Source organism: Rhinopithecus roxellana, chromosome 12 (assembly GCF_007565055.1).
Source record: "Rhinopithecus roxellana isolate Shanxi Qingling chromosome 12, ASM756505v1, whole genome shotgun sequence".
NCBI classification, from domain to species: domain Eukaryota; kingdom Metazoa; phylum Chordata; class Mammalia; order Primates; family Cercopithecidae; genus Rhinopithecus; species Rhinopithecus roxellana.
In genome coordinates this window covers 59,760,727-59,779,284 of record NC_044560.1, presented here as the reverse complement: position 1 = coordinate 59,779,284, position 18,558 = coordinate 59,760,727, and the positions used below count along the sequence as shown (strand labels likewise).

The following is an 18,558-nucleotide window of genomic DNA, read 5'->3' as shown; positions in this document are numbered from 1 at the left end:
TTTAGCAAACTTCAAATATGCAACACAGTATTATTAACTACTGTCACCATGCTATACATTAGATCTCCAGAATTTATTCATCTTGAATAACTGAAGCTTACAAAGTATCTTAATAATTATTTGTGACCTAAGGAAATTTGACAGTGTCATGCCTCAGGTCTCTGACTCTGACACTATCCATTTTATCAAATTTTATTAATGATTTCAATGACACCACTGATTACCAACTATACAAAACTAACCAAACTAGAGAATGATACAAAGTTGAGAAGAATAATTAATACATTAGATGTCAAATCAAAATCTAAAACTATTTGGCCGGGCACGGTGGCTCATAACTGTAATCCCAGCACTTTGGGAGGTCGAGGCGGGCGGATGACCTGAGGTGGGAGCTCAAGACCAACCTGACCAACATGGAGAAACCCCATTTCTACTAAAAATATAAAATCAGTCAGGCGTAATGGCGCATGCCTGTAATCCCAAGTACTCAGGAGGCTGAGGCAGGAGAATCGCTTGAACCCAGGAGGCAGAGGTTGCGGTAAGCCAAGATCATACCATTGTTCTCCAGTCTGGGCAACAAGAGTCAAATTCCGTCTCAAAAAAAAAAAAAAAAAAAAATCTAAAACTATTTAACAATTCAAAATGATGACTCAGAACTAACAATTTAGTAAGAATAAGAAATACAGTACCTATATCCTTGGTCCAAAAGAAAAACTGTGCAGGAATAAATGAGGGAAGATGTGACTTAATGATAAGAAACTAACAATAACAAAGAACTTAGAAATTTCAGTTAACCATAAGTTCAACAAAAGCTAATGTAAACCTTACACTCTATTATTATAATGTCCAGAATTTATTTATTTTATTATTATTATTTTTTAGATGGAGTCTCACTCTGTCGCCCAGGCTGGAGTGCAACGGTGCAATCTTGGCTCACTGCAACCTCCACCTCCCAGCTTCAAGTGATTCTCCTGCCTCAGCCTCCCAAGTAGCCGAGATTACAGGTGCCCGCCACCACACCCAGCTAATTTTTGTATTTTTAGTAGAGACGAGGTTTCACCAGGTTGGCCAGGCTGGTCTCGATCCTGACCTCAGATGATCTACCCGCCTCGGCCTCCCAGAGTGCCGGGATTACAGGCATGAGCCACCATGCCTGACCTAATGTCCAGAATTTATAGTTGAACATGGTAGGCAAATTACCTTCTAGTTCAAGAAGGTACTTCTCCTTCTTCCCAAAGGCCCATTAAAAGGGACAGAATAAATTTTGTTTAATGGAGTAAAGTATGGCATCACTGGAAAACATTAATAGGATATCAGTGGACCAGAAATTTTAAAGAACATCTTGAAACTGGCAAATATTGGATCAGAAAGGTAGAACAAGAACAACAACAATAACAAAAACGACAGCCTAAGATTCTAGAGGTAAAATGATGGTCTTCCTGAGAGTGTCCTAGAGAAGTTCCAAATTCCGAGCCAATAAACATTGTTACCCTGTTCCTAGAACTTTCATTTAATCCTCAAAATCAGTTTATAAAATTGGTACTCTACATGTTAATTTTTCAGAAGAGGAAGCCAAGGCTTAGACAGGTTTTATAATCACACAGATAAATGGAAATGCCAGGAGTTGAACCCAGTTAGTCTGCATCCACAGTCCGTACTTTCAGTTATTATACAGATGCAGGATAAACCAGAGTAACTCATTAGCACTACACTAAGTTCAGGGTCACAGTTAGGCCCTCTGTCTTACATAGCTTGCCTCTTTTGTTCTTGGATTAAACCTTGACAATTTCTTTCTACAAAATGCGTGAAATCTGCCTAGAAAGCCTGAGAAAGGAAGAAAGACGTATGAGTTAACTACAGATCACCACATGAGTATAGAGGAAGAAAAATAACAATAAAAAAAAAGATCTTTACAAAAGCATACCACCACCAGAAATAGAAGTCTCCTTACTCTGTCAACTGTGGAATTTCCAGGCTGCCTGCTCTAAGCTGACCTTTCCTACAGGGAATTTTGGGTATAGGCATACTCTGTCCACAAAAAGTTCACAGTTAATCCTCCCATTCAAAGAAGACGTCTGTCCTGTAAGTGGTAAGACAATACAGCATGGTGGTTAAGAGAATGGACTCTGCGACTGGGCACAGTGACTCATTACCTGTAATCCTAGCAGTATGGAAGGCCAAGCTGGGTAGATCACCTGAGCCCAGGAGCTTGAGACCAGCCTGGGCAATATAGCAAAACTTTATCTCAACCCAAAATAAAAATTAGCCAGGTATGGTGGCAAGTGCCTGTGGTCCCAGCTACTTGGGAGGCTAAGGTGAGAGGATCGCTTGAGCCTGGGAGGCGGAGGTTGTAGTGAGAGTCAAGATCGAGCCACTGCACTCCAGCCTGGGCAACACAGTCAGACCCTCTCTCTCAAAAAAATAAAGAATGGGCCAGGCGCAGTGGTTCCTGCCTGTAATCCCAGCACTTTGGGAGGCCAAGGCGGGTGGATCACCTGAGGTCAGGAGTTCATGACAAGCCTGGCCAACATGGTGAAACCCCATTTCTACTAAAAATACAAAAACTAGCTGGGCATGGTGGCACGTGCCTGTAATACTAGCTACTCAGGAGGCTGAGGCAGGAGAATTGCTCCACCCAAGAGGTGGAGGCTGCAGTGAGCCAAGATCACTCCATTGCACTCCAGCCTGGGTGACAAGAGTGAAAAGGAAAAAGGGAAAAGGGAAGAGAAAAGGAAAGGAAAGACTCTAAAGCTAGCTTGACTGGGTTCAAATTCAGGTTCCTCCACTTAACAGCTGTGTAACCTTGGTGAAGTTATTAATGCCTCTGTACCTCACTTTCCCCTTCTGAAAAATAGGGATGATAGGTATATTTATATCCTAAAAATTGTTGTAGGGATTGAGATAATTTTCTTTTTCTTTTTTTTTTTTTCAGACAGAGTTTTGCTCTTGTCGCCCAGGCTGGAGTGCAGTGGCACCATCTCTGCTCACTGCAACCTCTGCCTCCTGGGTTCAAGCGACTCTCTTCCCTCAGCCTCCCAAGTAGCTGGGATTACAGGTACCCACAACCACACCCAGCTAATTTTTGTATTTTTTGAAGAGACAGGGTTTCACCATGTTGGTCAGGCTGGTCTCGAACTCCCGACCTCAGGTGATCCACATGCCTCAGCCTTCTAAAGTGCTGGGATTACAGGTGTAAGCCACCGTGTCCTGCTGAGATAATTTTCATTCAGAATATAACAATACCTGATCCAGAGAAGACACATGGATGTACTAATAACTAGTGGCTACTATTAACTAGCTCCCCCTAGCTATCATACACAGGGAGAAAGATGAAATTAGATGATGGCTAAGAAGTCTTTCCTGGCTCGACATGATGGCTCACGACTGCAAACCCAGCATTTTGGGAGACTGACGTGGGAGGACTGCTTCAGCCCAAGAGTTCAAGACCAGCCTGGATAGTTTGAGACCAGTCTTGTATAGCAAGACCTCATCTCTAGAGAAAACTTTTAAAAAAATTAGCAGGGTGTCGGTTGGGCATGGTGGCTCCTGCCTGTAATCCCAGCACTCTGGGAGGCTGAGGTGGGTGGATCACCTGAGGTCGGGAGTCCGAGACCAGCCTGACCAACATGGAGAAACCCCACTTCTACTAAAAATACAAAATTAGCCAGGCGTGGTGGTGCATGCCTGTAATCCCAGCTACTCAGGAGGCTGAGGCAGGAGAACCGCTCGAACCCAGGAGGCAGAGGTTGCAGTGAGCCGAGATCATGCCATTGCACTCCAGCCTGGGCAACAAGAGCAAAACTCCATCTCAGAAAAAAAAAAAAATTAGCAGTGTGTGGTGGCACGCACCGGTAGTCCTAGCTACTCAGGAGAGTGAGGTGACAGGATGGCTTGAGTCCAGGAGGTAGAGGTTGTAGTGAGCTGAGATCACACCACTGCACTCCGGCCTGGGTGACAGAGCAAGACTGCTTGAAAAAAAAAAAAAAAAAAAAAAAATTCTTCCAATCTTGAAATCCTTCCAGATTCTTAAGAAAAAAAAAAAAAAAAAGAAGTTCATCAAATTAGACAAAGCAGATTCCAAAACAATGAAGTATTCACTGACATCAGATCAATATTTGCTTTAAATTCACCCCAAGCCTCTGAAGGCATTTGTTAGACTATTTTAATTTATAACTATTAACTTTAAGTTGTCTCTCAATAATTCAAGTTAAATGTATACAATAACTTTGGATTTAAAGAATGAGGAGAGTTAACTGACTTCTAGGCAATTTTGATCAATGTCAAGTAACAGTTGTAACAGACTGCTCCCTGAGTCTTGGCCATAAATTCAGTTCTTTTGATCCAGAAGCTCAAAAATGCAAACTTGCAATATCCAAACAATTCCCCCAAACGAACAAAATATAACAGCTTAACGTTATCTGGAATCTCCAGGGCAACAGGAGGCCAATGAACTGGAAGGCTACAGGGAAAAGCACATCAGTCTAGTAGGCAGTGACAGCTCAGGTTAAAACATGCATGGGGTCAGACACTTATTCCAAACCTAAGCTAACTAAATGCACAGACTGACTCTGGGTCCCACCCTATCCATTTAGAGTTCTGGATTAACAACAGTTGCCTCAGAAACAACTTGAAGACCCCAGAAACTAAGCCACATGCCCAGAGGTCTTCTTCTCTAAAAGCAACAAGAATCTAAAGCAGACCTCTGAGACTGTACCCAAGGAATCTTTTCAACCTGAAGAAGTAAGAGACGGACTCAGCCAACCGCTACAGAAGGATATAGAAAAAATGTGTCCAGGCATGCCAAAGAGAATCAAATCTGCAATACATATTACAAGACTAAAAGAACAAGAACTACACATCCACAAGATCCTTATAATGAGACTAAAAGAAACTGCCAAAGATTAGACAGTGCAGACAAAGCTTCCATTCCTAGAGTAAGACATTAAAAGTCTCAGGATCCTCTTCCTCTTTCCTCCTTATAATTTTTTCCTGCTTACTTTTCTCTGTGGCATTCCTTGCCACTTCACCACTTTTGTAACTTTTCTGGTTGTTCCATTCTCATTCTACATTTGAGGTTTTAAAAAAATTCCTTTTCTCTGTTCTTTCTCCTACTTACTGTCATAAATAACATTCTAATTAAAGTTACAAAAGAAATTGTAGAAAAAATTAATATAAGGCTTTGACAAATTGTATTTGTTGATACGAATACTGCCTACTTTTTTTCCAGACTGTAATCTCCTAGGTATGTCAAAACATTATGCCTATGCTAATAGCAGAGAAGCTATTAAAGAACACTCAAGTCTAATAAATAATGTTTGGCCGGGCGCGGTGGCTCAAGCCTGTAATCCCAGCACTTTGGGAGGCCGAGACGGGCGGATCACGAGGTCAGGAGATCAAGACCATCCTGGCTAACACGGTGAAACCCCGTCTCTACTAAAAAAAAAACTACAAAAAACTAGCCGGGCGAGGTGGTGGCGCCTGTAGTCCCAGCTACTCGGGAGGCTGAGACAGGAGAATGGCGTGAACCCGGGAGGCGGAGCTTGCAGTGAGCTGAGATCCGGCCATAGCACTCCAGCCTGGGTGACAGAGCGAGACTCCGTCTCAAAATAAATAAATAAATAAATAAATAAATAAATAAATAAATAAATAATGTTTGGTGACAATAGTACAACAAAGCAGAGACCAAAGAGATTTCATATAACCTTATGACATATACACAGTAATTCATAATTCTAATAGAAACAAAATCTTTTACCTGAACTCAAAATGCATAGATATAAATATCTCAAAGTTCAGCTGCTTTCAGTACTAATGTGGAACAAGTTAAAACTCCTTAGCTTTTATTTTAATTGGAAAATAATAATCCTCTTCATACTAAAAAGACAGAAATTATTTTTGACCAAAAAAACCATATAATTTTGTCTTCTTTCTTTCTTTGGGGGCATTTATAGAAGTTGAAGAAGCAACTTTAATCATTCCTTTCTTCCAAGACTTCATTCAAGAACCTCACCTTGGCGAGGTGCGGTAGCCCACACCTGTAATCCCAGCACTTTGGGAGGCTGAGGTGGGTGGATCACTTGAGGTCCAGAGGTGGAGACCAGCCTGGTCAACATGGTGAAACCCCGCCTCTACTAAAAATACAAATATTAGCTGGGTATGGTGGCACATGCCTGTAATCCCAGCTACTCAGGAAGCTGAGGCAAGAGAATTGCATGAACTTGGAAGGCGGAGGTTGCAGTGAGCCGAGATCATGCCACTGCACTACAGCCTGGGTGACAGAGTGAGTGAGACTCCATCTCAAAAAGAAAAAAAGAAAAAAAAAAGAACCTTGTCTCCACACACCCACAAAAAATGTTTCAATTAGCAAGATATGGTGGCATGTGCCTATAGTCCCAGCTACTTGGGAGGCTGAGGCAGGTGGATCACTTGAGCTCAATAGGTCAAGGCCACAGTGAGCTGTGACCATGTCATTGCACTCCCACCTGGGCAACAGAGATCCTGTCTCAAAAAAATAAAAATAAAAAGTTTTTAAAAAGTATCTTTAAAACTCTGTTCTCTTTAAAGTAACAAAGGTAATGACCCATAATGAAGTATTGACTACTTACATCAACAGCTATCCTGCGATTAAAGTGGGCCTCAACATATATAATTCTTTCAAGTATTTTAGGTAATATTACATGCATATTTCCGAAGTGGTGAGTCTCTGTATATTTTTGTTTATTCTTTTCTCCCTCCAACACTCTTAACTCAATTTTTTTCCCCCACAATACATTTTAAAATAATGTCACAGTCCTGCCTATGATAAATTCTTGAATTTATATATTAAGGGCATTAGTTCATTTGAAAATTAAAACTGAAAGAAAAAAAGAAATATGATAAAATTTTTTTCTCTTGGCTATTTTTTTTTAAGTAACCTATTAATACATAAGACAGACACGCAAATGATTCCAAGGATATAAAAGAAAAGCAAACATTTCATAAAAGCCATATAAAATATCCATCTTACCAATATCATCAGCAAGGGAATTAGGATCAGATGCCCCAAGGGTAGCTTCGAACTCCTCTTGGAGACGATAGGCTCTTTGCAGTAGAGCTTCGAGTTTATGGATAAATTCAGTACTAATAATATCCTACAAGGAGAGAAAAAGTACACATAACAAATTAAATTCTAATGTTAAAATTCTAAATATTTTTCCCACTTTTAAATAAAAGGCAAAGAAAGTGAGTAATATAAAAAACTACTGATAGATAGTGGAAAGAATACAGCAGCAGAAATCAAGAGGCCTGGGTTATAGCTGTGTGTGTGGCAAAATTACCTTAGTTCTTAGTGATACAGTTTCTTTTTTTTTTTTTTTTTTTTTTTTTTTTGAGACGGAGTCTCGCTCTGCCGCCCAGGCTGGAGTGCAGTGGCCGGATCTCTGCTCACTGCAAGCTCCGCCTCCTGGGTTTACGCCATTCTCCTGCCTCAGCCTCCCGAGTAGCTGGGACTACAGGCGCCCGCCACCTTGCCCAGTTAGTTTTTTGTATTTTTTAGTAGAGATGGGGTTTCACCGTGTTAGCCAGGATGGTCTCGATCTCCTGACCTCGTGATCCGCCCGTCTCGGCCTCCCAAAGTGCTGGGATTACAGGCTTGAGCCACCGCGCCCGGCCGATTCAGTTTCTTTACCTATAAAATTAAGGAATTAGACTAAACTGGGAGTTCTTAAAGTAAGGTCTCTGAGCCAGCAGCTTCATTATCACCCAAGAACTTCGTAGAAATACAAATTCTTAGGATCCACCCCAGTTCTAGTCAATGAGAAATTCATGGGGTGGGGCCTCCAAATCTGTGTTTTAACAAGTCCTCTAGGTGAGTCTTATGCATTAGCAAGTTTGAGAACCACTAGCTTAACTAAATAATCAATAAGGACTAGTCTAGCTCTATACCTTTATGTGATTTTTATGAACATAATGGCACTTAATTAATCCCAAAGCACAAATCAAACTTTAAAAAATTCCAAGCCAGACAAGGTAGAACGTGCCTGCAGTCCCAGCTGCTTGGAAGATTGAGGCAGAAAAACTGATTGAGCCCAGGAGTTCTGGGGTATAGTGTACTATGATTGTTCCTATGAACAACCACTGTACTCCAACCTGGGCAGCAAAGCAAGACCCCATTTCTTAAAAAAAAAAAAAAAAAAAAAAATCCTTTAGAAATTAATCTGCTTATTTTGCATATCCTGGGAAAGTCAATAAACTTCATGAATGGTAAATCTGGAATGTAACAACTACCTGAATAGAAAAAGACCAGTAAGAAATACCCCACATAGTCCCAAGGAAGAAAAAAACAGTTCTATTAAATACAACATAAAGCAAATACACTGAATCAACGTTAAAAAATATTTTGGGCCAGTACCTTGGCTCATGCCTATAATCCCAGCACTCTGGGAGGCCAAAGTGAAAGGGTCGCTTGAGGCCAGGAGTTCAAGACCAGCCTGAGCAACATAGTGAGACACCATCTTTACAAAAAATTTAAAATTAGCTAGGCATGGTGGTGCATCCCTATAGTCCTAACTACTCAGAGGACAAGGTGGGAGGATCGCTTGAGCCCAGGAGTTCAAGACTCAGCCTGGGTAACAACAGTTAGACCCTACCTCTACCAAAAAAAAAAAAAGATTTGTTTGATTCTTCTAATATTATGAAGACCACTCAAATAAATCACCCTTACATCTACATTTTCTTCAGCAATGGCATCTCCTGCACCCAGTTTAATGGAACCACAGGCTTCATCTTCAGCCTGTCTATTGCGAAAGGTTAGAGCTTGTTCCCATCGACGCAATGCCTCTTCAAACAATTCCATACCTAAAAATTAAGAACAGAACAATATTAAGTGAGCAAAACCAATGCCAAAATAAAATTATTTGGGGCCTGAAGTGTTTCCGTACATTATCACCAATGGCACAGACAAACTTTGACACTAAAGAATCATACATCATTTCATGGTAGAATCTTAATTTCCCAATATATTCTCAGCCTATGGTTCCGGTTAACCAAAAATCAGAGAGACAAAATGGCCAATATGTTTTCATTTCTTTATAACACAAATGTATATGGTGCTCAGAATTTTTCTAAAGGAATATCATGAATTCATCAAAAGTTCCATAGTAATAGCTATTTTTTATAGTCACATAACTATGTTTCAAAATATTCCTGCAAATTAAAAGGAAAACTAATGGGAAGAAACCAGTTTACAAAAAGCTATCTGGTTTATAAGTTCTAAGAATAAAGTAAAGCTGAAGATGGCTGGGCACGGTGGCTTATGACTGTAATCCCAGCACTTTGGAAGCCCAAGGTGGGTGGATCACCTGAGGTCAGCAGTTCAAGACCAGTCTGGCCAACACGGTAAAACCCCATCTCTACTAAAAATACAAAAAGCAGCCAGGTGTGGTGATACGTGTCTATAATCATGGCTACTCAGGAGGCTGAGGCAGGAGAATCGGCTTGAACCTGGGAGGCAGAGGTTGCAGTGAGCCGAGATTGCGCCACTGCACTCCAGCCTAGGCTACAGAGCAACACTCCATCTCAAAAAAAAAGAAAGTAAAGCTGAAGAAAAGATAATAATACAGAAATCTAAAATAAGTCTTTTCCACCTTTTGTCCCCTAAAGGGTGTCTTGAACCACTATGATCCCAACAGGCTGATTTGGATAAACTGGTGGGCCAGAGTTAAAAATTGCAAGATATTGGATGAACCCATCAAAAGTTAGTTATAGTCCAAGCAGGAATTTCATTTCCTTGCTGACAGAAAGCTTTGTGGGAAAAAAGATGAACGTGTGATTCTTCTTCTCCAAATTAAAAAACAAGGCTTACAAAAATAATTATGTACTTCAAACAAAACAAAAATAGTTTAAGACTTCAACTTTTAAAGTATTTTTAAAATGTTAAATATTAAAGAAAAATATCTTTAAAAGCTGTTTAAGAATCTGGGCAAGTCATTCTCTCGATGTTTTTAAGATACGGCAGCTAAAAAATACCTCTCCTCTCAAGTCATTTCTTCAATTGCCTATAGAACCTACAATCCTAAATGAATAAAATTTCATACTGGTTATTTATTTATTTATTTATTTATTATTTTGAGACAGAGCCTCACTCTGTTGTCCAGGCTGGAGTGCAGTGGTGCCATATCGGCTCACTGCAACCTCCTGCCTCAGCCTCCCGAGTAGCTGGGATTATAGGCATGTACCACCACGCCCAGCTAATTTTTAAATTTTTAGTAGAGATGGGTTTTCACCATGTTGGCCACACTGGTCTCAAACTCCTGACCTCAGGTGATCCACCCGCCTCAGCCTTCCAAAGTGCTGGGATTACAGGCGTGCGCCGACACGCCCAGATTCTTTTATTTTTTTTTAAAGTATTTATTTATTTATTTGTAGAGATGAGGTTTCACTATGTTACCCAGGCTGGTCTCAAACTCCTGGGCTCAAGCAATCCTCCCACCACAGCCTCCCTAAGTTCTGGGATTACAGGTGTGAGCTACCGCACCTGGACTAAAATTTCTTAAAATGAAATTTAGGCCTTTCCTTCTTGTTTGATTTTCTGTAGCAAAAAATAGCTTTTGAATCTTCCTCCTAAAACATTTAAGCACATAAAAACCAATTATATCACCATCTAGTCTCCTTTCTCCAAGTTACCCAACTCTAATTCCTTCATCCTTTTCTCACACTATCCCTTCTATACATTTATTATTTGGGTTGAACATACGAACACAGGAAGATTTTTTTTTTTTTTTTTTTTTAGGTTTTTTTGGTCTCTTTTTTTAGAGATGGGGTCTTACAATGTTCCCCCAGGTTGGTCTTGTACTTCTGGGCTCAAGTGATCCTCCCACTTCAGCCTCTCAAGTAGCTAGGACTACAAGCATGTGCACCCACACTTGGCTTCAGGAAGAATTATTTTACAGCAGAGTTGTATAATACAAAGATAAAACTTGTGTCCTCAAGAAGTACTATGTATACCTCACTATAGAACATAGCTCAGACTACCAAATATCATCAGTTTTGTAACAGCAAGTCAAATATAGTCACCAATCTTTTTTTAATGTCATCAATTTTATAAAGAGAATTGAAACAGATGGGTGATGATACCAGGTGATCCATAGGGGTCCTAGCAATCTTAATCCTATAACACAAAGACCCCCTGTGGCGTCTCTAGTTTTACTCTGTATTTCTTCAATTTGAATTTTTAATATTCTGGGTTATTGTTGTTGTTTTAAGAAAAAGGGCTCTCTCTGTCACCCAGGCTGTAGTGCAGTGGCACAATTAGCTCACTGTAACCTTGAACTCCTAGGCTCAAATGATCCTCCTGCCTCAGCCTCCCAAGTAGGTAAGACTACAGGTACATGCCACCATATCCAGCCATAAACTTGTAATATTAACAGAAGCTGTGAGTGTAAGTTTTCTAGACATAGGGTAATCTAGAAACATAGTGAATTTAAATCTCTGGAGACCTTCTTTCCCCATAGGAGTACCCACAGTGATGGCACTGGAGATGATATAGTCTAACTATTCTAGAGAGCAGGAATGCATTCTGAGGCACTCAGTCCTTCTACACAGAGCCATCAACCCTTTACTGCTCAATGGCCAGGGCCACATCAAGTTTACTGGTTTTGTTTCCTGTTTAGTATGCATTTCCATTAAAAGGAAGATAGCCTGGAAAAAGAATAGAGAATAGGGAAAAGCATTTTAATCTTCTGATTCAACAACAAGTTCTTCTCCAGGGCTCCAGTGAGGCTCCATAGACATGTTCATGGTCAAGAAATACTGAGATGTGAAACACAGAAGGCCTCTTTCCATTTAAAATTGTTTTCTGGATATAACAATACAAATGATAGCTAGATAAAACATATTTAGTAAAGTGAATTCTGATAAATTCATTATATAACAGTCAACAGATTAGGTGAAGATAGTGTAGTAGGCTGAATAATGGTCACCCAAAGATCAGGTCCTAATTCCTAGAATAAGTAAATGTTACCTTATAAATAAAGGTAACATCTTACATCTTTGTAGATGTAATTAAGAATCCCAACACAGGGAGATTATCCTAGTTTATGTGGTGGACCCTAAATCTAATCAAAAGTGTCCTTATAAGAGAAGGGTGGCTGGGTGAGGTGGCTCATGCCTGAAATCCCGGCACTTTAGGAGGCCAAGGCGGGTAAATCACCTGAGCTCAGGAGTTCAAGACCAGCCTGGCTAACATGGTGAAACCCCATCTCTACTAAAAATACAAAAAATTAGCCAGGGGTACTGGTGCACACCTGTAAGCCCAACTACTTGGGAGGCTGAGGCATGAGAATCACTTGAACCCGGGAGATGGAGGTTGCAGCGAGCCGATGTTGCACCACTGCACTCTAGCCTGGGTGACAGAGTGAGACTCTGTCTTAAAAAAAGAGAGAGAGAGAGAGAGAGAGATAGGGAGATTTGATACACACAGAGGAGAATGTGACACGGAGACAAAGGTAGAGACTGGAATGATGTGGCCACGAGCCAAACAATGTTGGAAGCCACCAAAAGCTGGAAGAGGCCAGGAAAAGATTCTCCCCTAAGCCTCCAGAGAGATCATGGCTCTACTGACTTCTTGATTTCAGCCCAGTGATAATGAACTTCTAGCGTCCAAAACTCTGAGTGAATAAATTTCTGTTGTTTTAATTTTGTTGTATTAGTTTAATACAATGTATGATGTTATGAAGACCAGATACAATGGATATAAGAACATTTAAAATTATAGTTGCTTCTCTTAGAACAATTCACTGTTCTTTAATTTCAACTTACCATTGACCACGGTGGCTCATGCCTGTAATCTCAGTACTTTGGGAGGCTGAGGCAGGCAGGTTGCTTGAGTTCAGGAGTTCAAGACCAACCTGGCAACATGACAAAACCTCATCTCTAAAAAATGTTTTAAAAATTTAGCTGGGCATGGTGGCATGCACCTGTGTTCCCAGCTACTCAGGAGGCTGAGGTGGGAGGATCACTTGAGCCCAGGAGGTTGAGGCTGCAATGAGCAGTAATCGGGCCACTGTACTCCAACCTGGGAGACAGAGCAAGACCCTGTCTGTCTCAATAAATAAAAAACAAAAACAAAACAAATTAAATGTAAGCACAATATCTTAAAATGTTATCATCTCATTCCTACCCATTAAGTATAAGTTCTCTGGAGTAGTCACAGGAATATTAACAAGTTTAATATCATCTTCATCTGCTTTGTCCCAGGAATTAGAATTGCCACAAGCGCAGCTATGACAAGAATTGACACTCTGGACCTGAAATTAAGATGGACAGAAGTTACTTCAAATCTCTCTCATGATAATATGTTGTGATCTTTCATATTTACAAATTATTTTTATAAATCCTATTAGTGGTAAGACAACCCAGGTAATTTCCATATGAAGAAATAATTCTGATGATATTCAATCAAACTTAGAAATCACGACTCTATTATAAGCCTGTATGCTCAAAAATACACAAGTAGAATAATATTTTGAATGTAAATCACTTATTTCCATCAGAAATCAGGCAGTTATGTTTATATTGTTTTAAGCATTCACTTATAAATTTTATCTATACTTACTTTGATTTAAGCTAGCTAGCTTATTTTTCTTTTAGAATGTTTTACAAGGCTGACTCTCTGCTAAATGAGACCTAAAATAAAAAAGCCACTATCGTCCTTGTAAATGCCCTTTACGGCAAGGTCCACTGAACAAATCATTTCAATCACCTCTATGCAGGTGATTCTCAAATCCCTAATCCCAGTTCTGTCCTAATTCCAGTTCAGTTTTGAGAAATCTAAGCCCACATTATCATTTGCCTTTTAGGTGACTCCATTTGGCTTTTCTGCTGGCATTTGACACTTTTGACATAACAACATCTGGGTCAATGATGGACTGCATATACAACAGTCAACCCTATCATAAGATTACAAAATTGTATTTTTACTGTACTTTTCCTATGTTCAGATATGTTTAGATACACAAATACCATTGTGTTCCAACTGCCTACATTATTCAGTACAGTAGCATGTGGTACAGATTTGCAGTCTAGGAGCAACAAGTTACAACATACAGCCTACAGATTATGCTGCTTCTGAAATGAAGAGTAAAATATTCATCTAATTAATTAGGGTGGTATGTGAATGGTCTACTGTAACCAGTATAAAAATATTGGCAACTATGCTAAATTTATGTTTTTGTTAAATTGTAAGATTTAACAAAAGAGGAATGACGTGTTCAGTTAGGCAAGTACAGCACAGTGATTCTAAAGACTTGTTACACTATTATCCTGAAATTCACCTTATCTACTTCTAGTCAACAAGGGCTTCAACTTTGAATTGAGGAAATTCAGATGAGGCACTTCGCAGACACTGAGGAAGTCCACATTATAGAACAGGCATATTCTGGACAGGCGCAGTGGCTCACGCCTGTAATCCCAGCACTTTGGAGGCTGAAACAGACAGATCACTTGAGGTCAGGAGTTCGAGACCAGCCTAGCCAACATGATGAAACCATGTAAAAATACAAAAACTAGCCGGATGTGGTGGCGCATGCCTATAATCCCAGCTACTCGGGAGGCTGAGGCAGGAGAATCACTTGAACCTGGGAGGTGGAGGTTGCAGTGAGCCAAGATCACGCCACTGCCCTCCAGCCTGGGCAATAGGGTGAGACTCCATCTCAAAAAAAAAAGAAACAAAAAAAAAAAAGAAAAGAAAAAAAGAAAAAAGAATAGGTATATTCCATCAATACACTGCCAAAAAGAAAAAAAAAGAAAAAAAGAATAGGCATATTCTTCATTATGCTGCTTGGTTTCACAGAAGACTAAAAGTCTGCAGGCCTTTGATCTAGCTATTCCTGTCCTAGAAGAACCTTTAAAACTTTAGTACATTTTTAGGCATTACAGAACAGGGCAGCTATAGATTCCAGTGAAATATGGAAGCAAGGTACAGAATAGAATATGGTGTTATATAAACTATGAAGAAAAAATGAATACAGGCCAGGCACGGTGGTTCATGCCTGTAATCCTAGCAATTTGGGAGGCTAAGGTGGGCGGATCACCAGGTCAGGAGTTCCGAGACCAGCCTAGCCAACATGGTAAAACCCCATCTCTATTAAAAATACAAAAATTACCGGGGTGTGGTGGCACATGCCTGTAATCCCAGCTACTTGGGAGGCTGAGGCAGGACAATCGCTTGAACCCAGGAGGTGGAGGTTGCAATGAGCTGAGATCGCGTCACTGAGCTCTAGCCTGGGCAACAGAGCGAGACTTCATCTCAAAAGAAAAAAAAAGAAATTGTTAATGTTGTTTATCTCCATGGAGGGGAAGTGAATGGATCAGAAACACTATTTTATTTTATTTATTTAATTTTATTTTATTATTATTTTTATTTTATTTTATTTTATATGAGACAAGGTTTCGCTATGTTGCCCAGGCTGTCTTCGAACTCCTGGACTGAACTGATGTTGCCTCAATCTTCTGAATAGCTGAGACTATAGGTACCACCATAGCACCCAGCTCTCACTGTATATTCTTTTGCCTGTTCTGTATTTAATAGCAGGTACATATTCTACCTATTTTTTAAATTAATGTTTAAATCACATTCGATTTAAACAAACACGAACTTCATTCCTCACTTGTCAATCAGCATTAATATTAATGCTCCAAATAAAGATGGGCAGCCTCCTGCTTGTCAGTACTGTTATTAATGATCCAAAGAGGGAGGTGAAGAACCTCACACTTGGCTTCAGCAAACCAAATACTTTTTTTTTTTTTTGAGACGGAGTCTCGCTCTGTTGCCCAGGCTGGAGTGCAGTGGTGCCATCTCAGCTCACTGCAAGCTCCGCCTCCTGGGTTCACGCCATTCTCCTGCCTCAGCCTCCCAAGCAGTTGGGACTACAGGCGCCTGCCACCTCGCCTGGCTAGTTTTTTGTATTTTTTAGTAGAGACGGGGTTTCATCGTGTTAGCCAGGATGGTCTCGATCTTCTGACCTCGTGATCCACCCGTCTCGGCCTCCCAAAGTGCTGGGATTACAGGCTTGAGCCACCACGCCCGGCCCCAAATACTTTCATCTAAGTAGGCTCATCAAGCGATTACTGTGATCCAGCACAAAGTCTGGATGCATTGTCCAGCTTCTTGCAGAACAGCTAATTTTTTTTAATGACTCTTTTTAATTTTAATTTTTGATATTTGTGGATATATGGTAGGTGTATATATTTACGGGGTACATAACATTTTGATATATACAACGTGTAGTGATCATATCAGCGTACATGGGGTATCCATTACCTTTATCTTTAAGCATTTATCCCTTCTTCGTGTTATAAACAATCTAATTATACTCTTTATTTTTAATGTATAATAAATTATGTCGACTGCAGTCACCCTGTTGTGCTATCAAATACTAGATCTTATTTATTCTATTCTATCTTTGTACCCATTAACCATTCCACTTCCCCTCCAGCCCCCATTACCTTTCCCAGCCTCTGGTAACCATCACTCTACTCTCTATCTCCATGAGTTCAATTGTTTTAATGTTTAGCTCCCACAAATAAGTGAAAACAAGAACATCTAATTTTGAAGCAATACTTCCACATCAACACTATTTTCACAGGACCCCATGAGACCACATCACTTATTCAAATAAACCTAGAACCAAATCGACTGAATGGTCAGCAAAAAGGTACTTTATTTGCCTAAAGAAAGCAGATTTAATCAGATGATTTTTTAAGATTATTTCCATACTAAGAACTACAAGTATATGATACTTAAACTAATAGATCACAAGATATATAAACAAAAATTTTTTAAATTAATTTTTCTGTACTTACGGAGGCCAAACTCTGTGCAGAACCTGAATATTTACTGAAAAGTCCTCCATTAGCATAGTTACAAGCTTGAGATCCTTTGTCTTTGGTAGAACTTAAAGATAATGTCAAATTCTGTCTGCTACCGGAACAACTTGAACCTATCACATAAACATACTGATATTAAAAGTATCAATAATGCCAATGATAAATTTCAGGTAAAAATTTCAGAGTTTATAATACATTTATCCAGAAAACTCCTAATTTTAAAACACACATCACTCAATTGTGTAAATTATTAAATGTACACCATTATTAAAATCTAAATCTTTATATAATCTTTTTTTAACACTGCTAAAATCTGCTTCTGAAATGAAGAATAGAATGTTTACCTAATAAATTAGGATGGTATTTGAATGGTCTATTGTAATCAGTATAAAAATACTGGTGACTATGTTAAACTTACAATTTTATTAAATTGTAAATTTAACAAATACAGGCATTTCCTTTTCTGAATTACATCAAAACCTTACCTATATCTCATTGCATTGTGATTAGTTATACTTCTGTCTTTTCTACTCATCTATCCATTCTTCTAAGGCAGACATTTTATCTTAGTCTTTTGTTTTTTCTTTTTTTGAGAAAATATCTCACTCTGTCACCCCGGCTGGAGTGCAGTGGTGCAATCACGTCTCACTGCAGCACTGACCTCCGGGGTCAGGTGATCCTCCCACTTCAGCCTCCTGAGTAGCTGGGACTACAACAGACATGTGCCACCACACCTAGCTAATTTTTTTACTGTTATTTTTGTAGAGATGTGATCCCACTATGTTGCCCAGGCTGGTTTAAACTCCTGGGCTCAAGCCATCCTCCTGCTTTGGCCTCCCAAAGTGCTGGGATTACAGTAATGAACCACCACGCCCGGCCTTAGTTTTTCTTAATGCAGCAGTTAAGACGTTCCTGGATTTAAATCCCGGCACTTATAAATTATATGACCTTGGGCAAGTCACTTAGCTTTTGCATATCTCAGTTTTCATTATGTCGAAAATAGAAACAATAACAAGACTACAGTCCTAATTCATAGGATTGCTGTAAGGTTAAACAAAGCACTGCATATATGGCACTTACCTGAGACCTAATAAAATCTCAGCAAGTGACAGCAATCATTACTGTTGCAATGTTCACTGCACTTGGTACTAAATGCCACTCATTAATTGTATGCTGGACAGTTGAATCACAAAAGCATACCACACACTCACTAAATAATAAAAAACTAAGAAACTCAGCATGCTTAAGAAATTATTTTTATTTATACGATATCTTTTTTTTTTTTTTTTGAGACGGAGTCTTGCTCTATGGCCCAGGCTGGAGTGCAGTGGCATAATCTCAGCTCACGGCAAGCTCCACCTCCCAGGTTCACACCATTCTCCTGCCCCAGCCTCCTGAGTAGCTGGGACCACAGGCGCCTGCCACTACGACTGGCTAATTTTTTGTATTTTTTAGCAGAGACAGGGTTTCACTGTGTTAGCCAGGATGGTCTCGATCTCCTGACCTCATGATCTGCCCGCCTCAGCCTCCCAGAGTCCTGGGATTACAGGCGTGAGCCACCACGCCCGGCCTCATACGATATCTTTAACAAAAATTAAAGATCCTTTAAAAGACAGCAATTTACTTCTTGAATTCTACATGCTAAGGAAATAGACAAGGATATGCAAAATAAGAAAAACACAAACATCCTAAAGG

General features: G+C 39.8%; 1 protein-coding gene across 5 annotated transcripts in view; it reads right to left on the bottom strand.

Annotated features, from left to right (window-relative positions):
* MIGA1 (mitoguardin 1) overlaps positions 1 to 18,558 on the bottom strand; it is a 96,060-nt gene that overhangs the window by 53,557 nt on the left and 23,945 nt on the right. For all 5 annotated transcript variants that reach the window (XM_010380665.2, XM_030913219.1, XM_030913218.1 and 2 more), the window contains exons 4-7: positions 16,840 to 16,976; positions 13,157 to 13,283; positions 8,702 to 8,835; positions 7,007 to 7,130 (exon numbers count right to left, since the gene is read on the bottom strand). In XM_010380665.2, the coding sequence (XP_010378967.1) occupies positions 7,007 to 7,130; positions 8,702 to 8,835; positions 13,157 to 13,283; positions 16,840 to 16,976 (522 nt within the window). The remainder of the gene's footprint in view (positions 1 to 7,006; positions 7,131 to 8,701; positions 8,836 to 13,156; positions 13,284 to 16,839; positions 16,977 to 18,558) is intronic.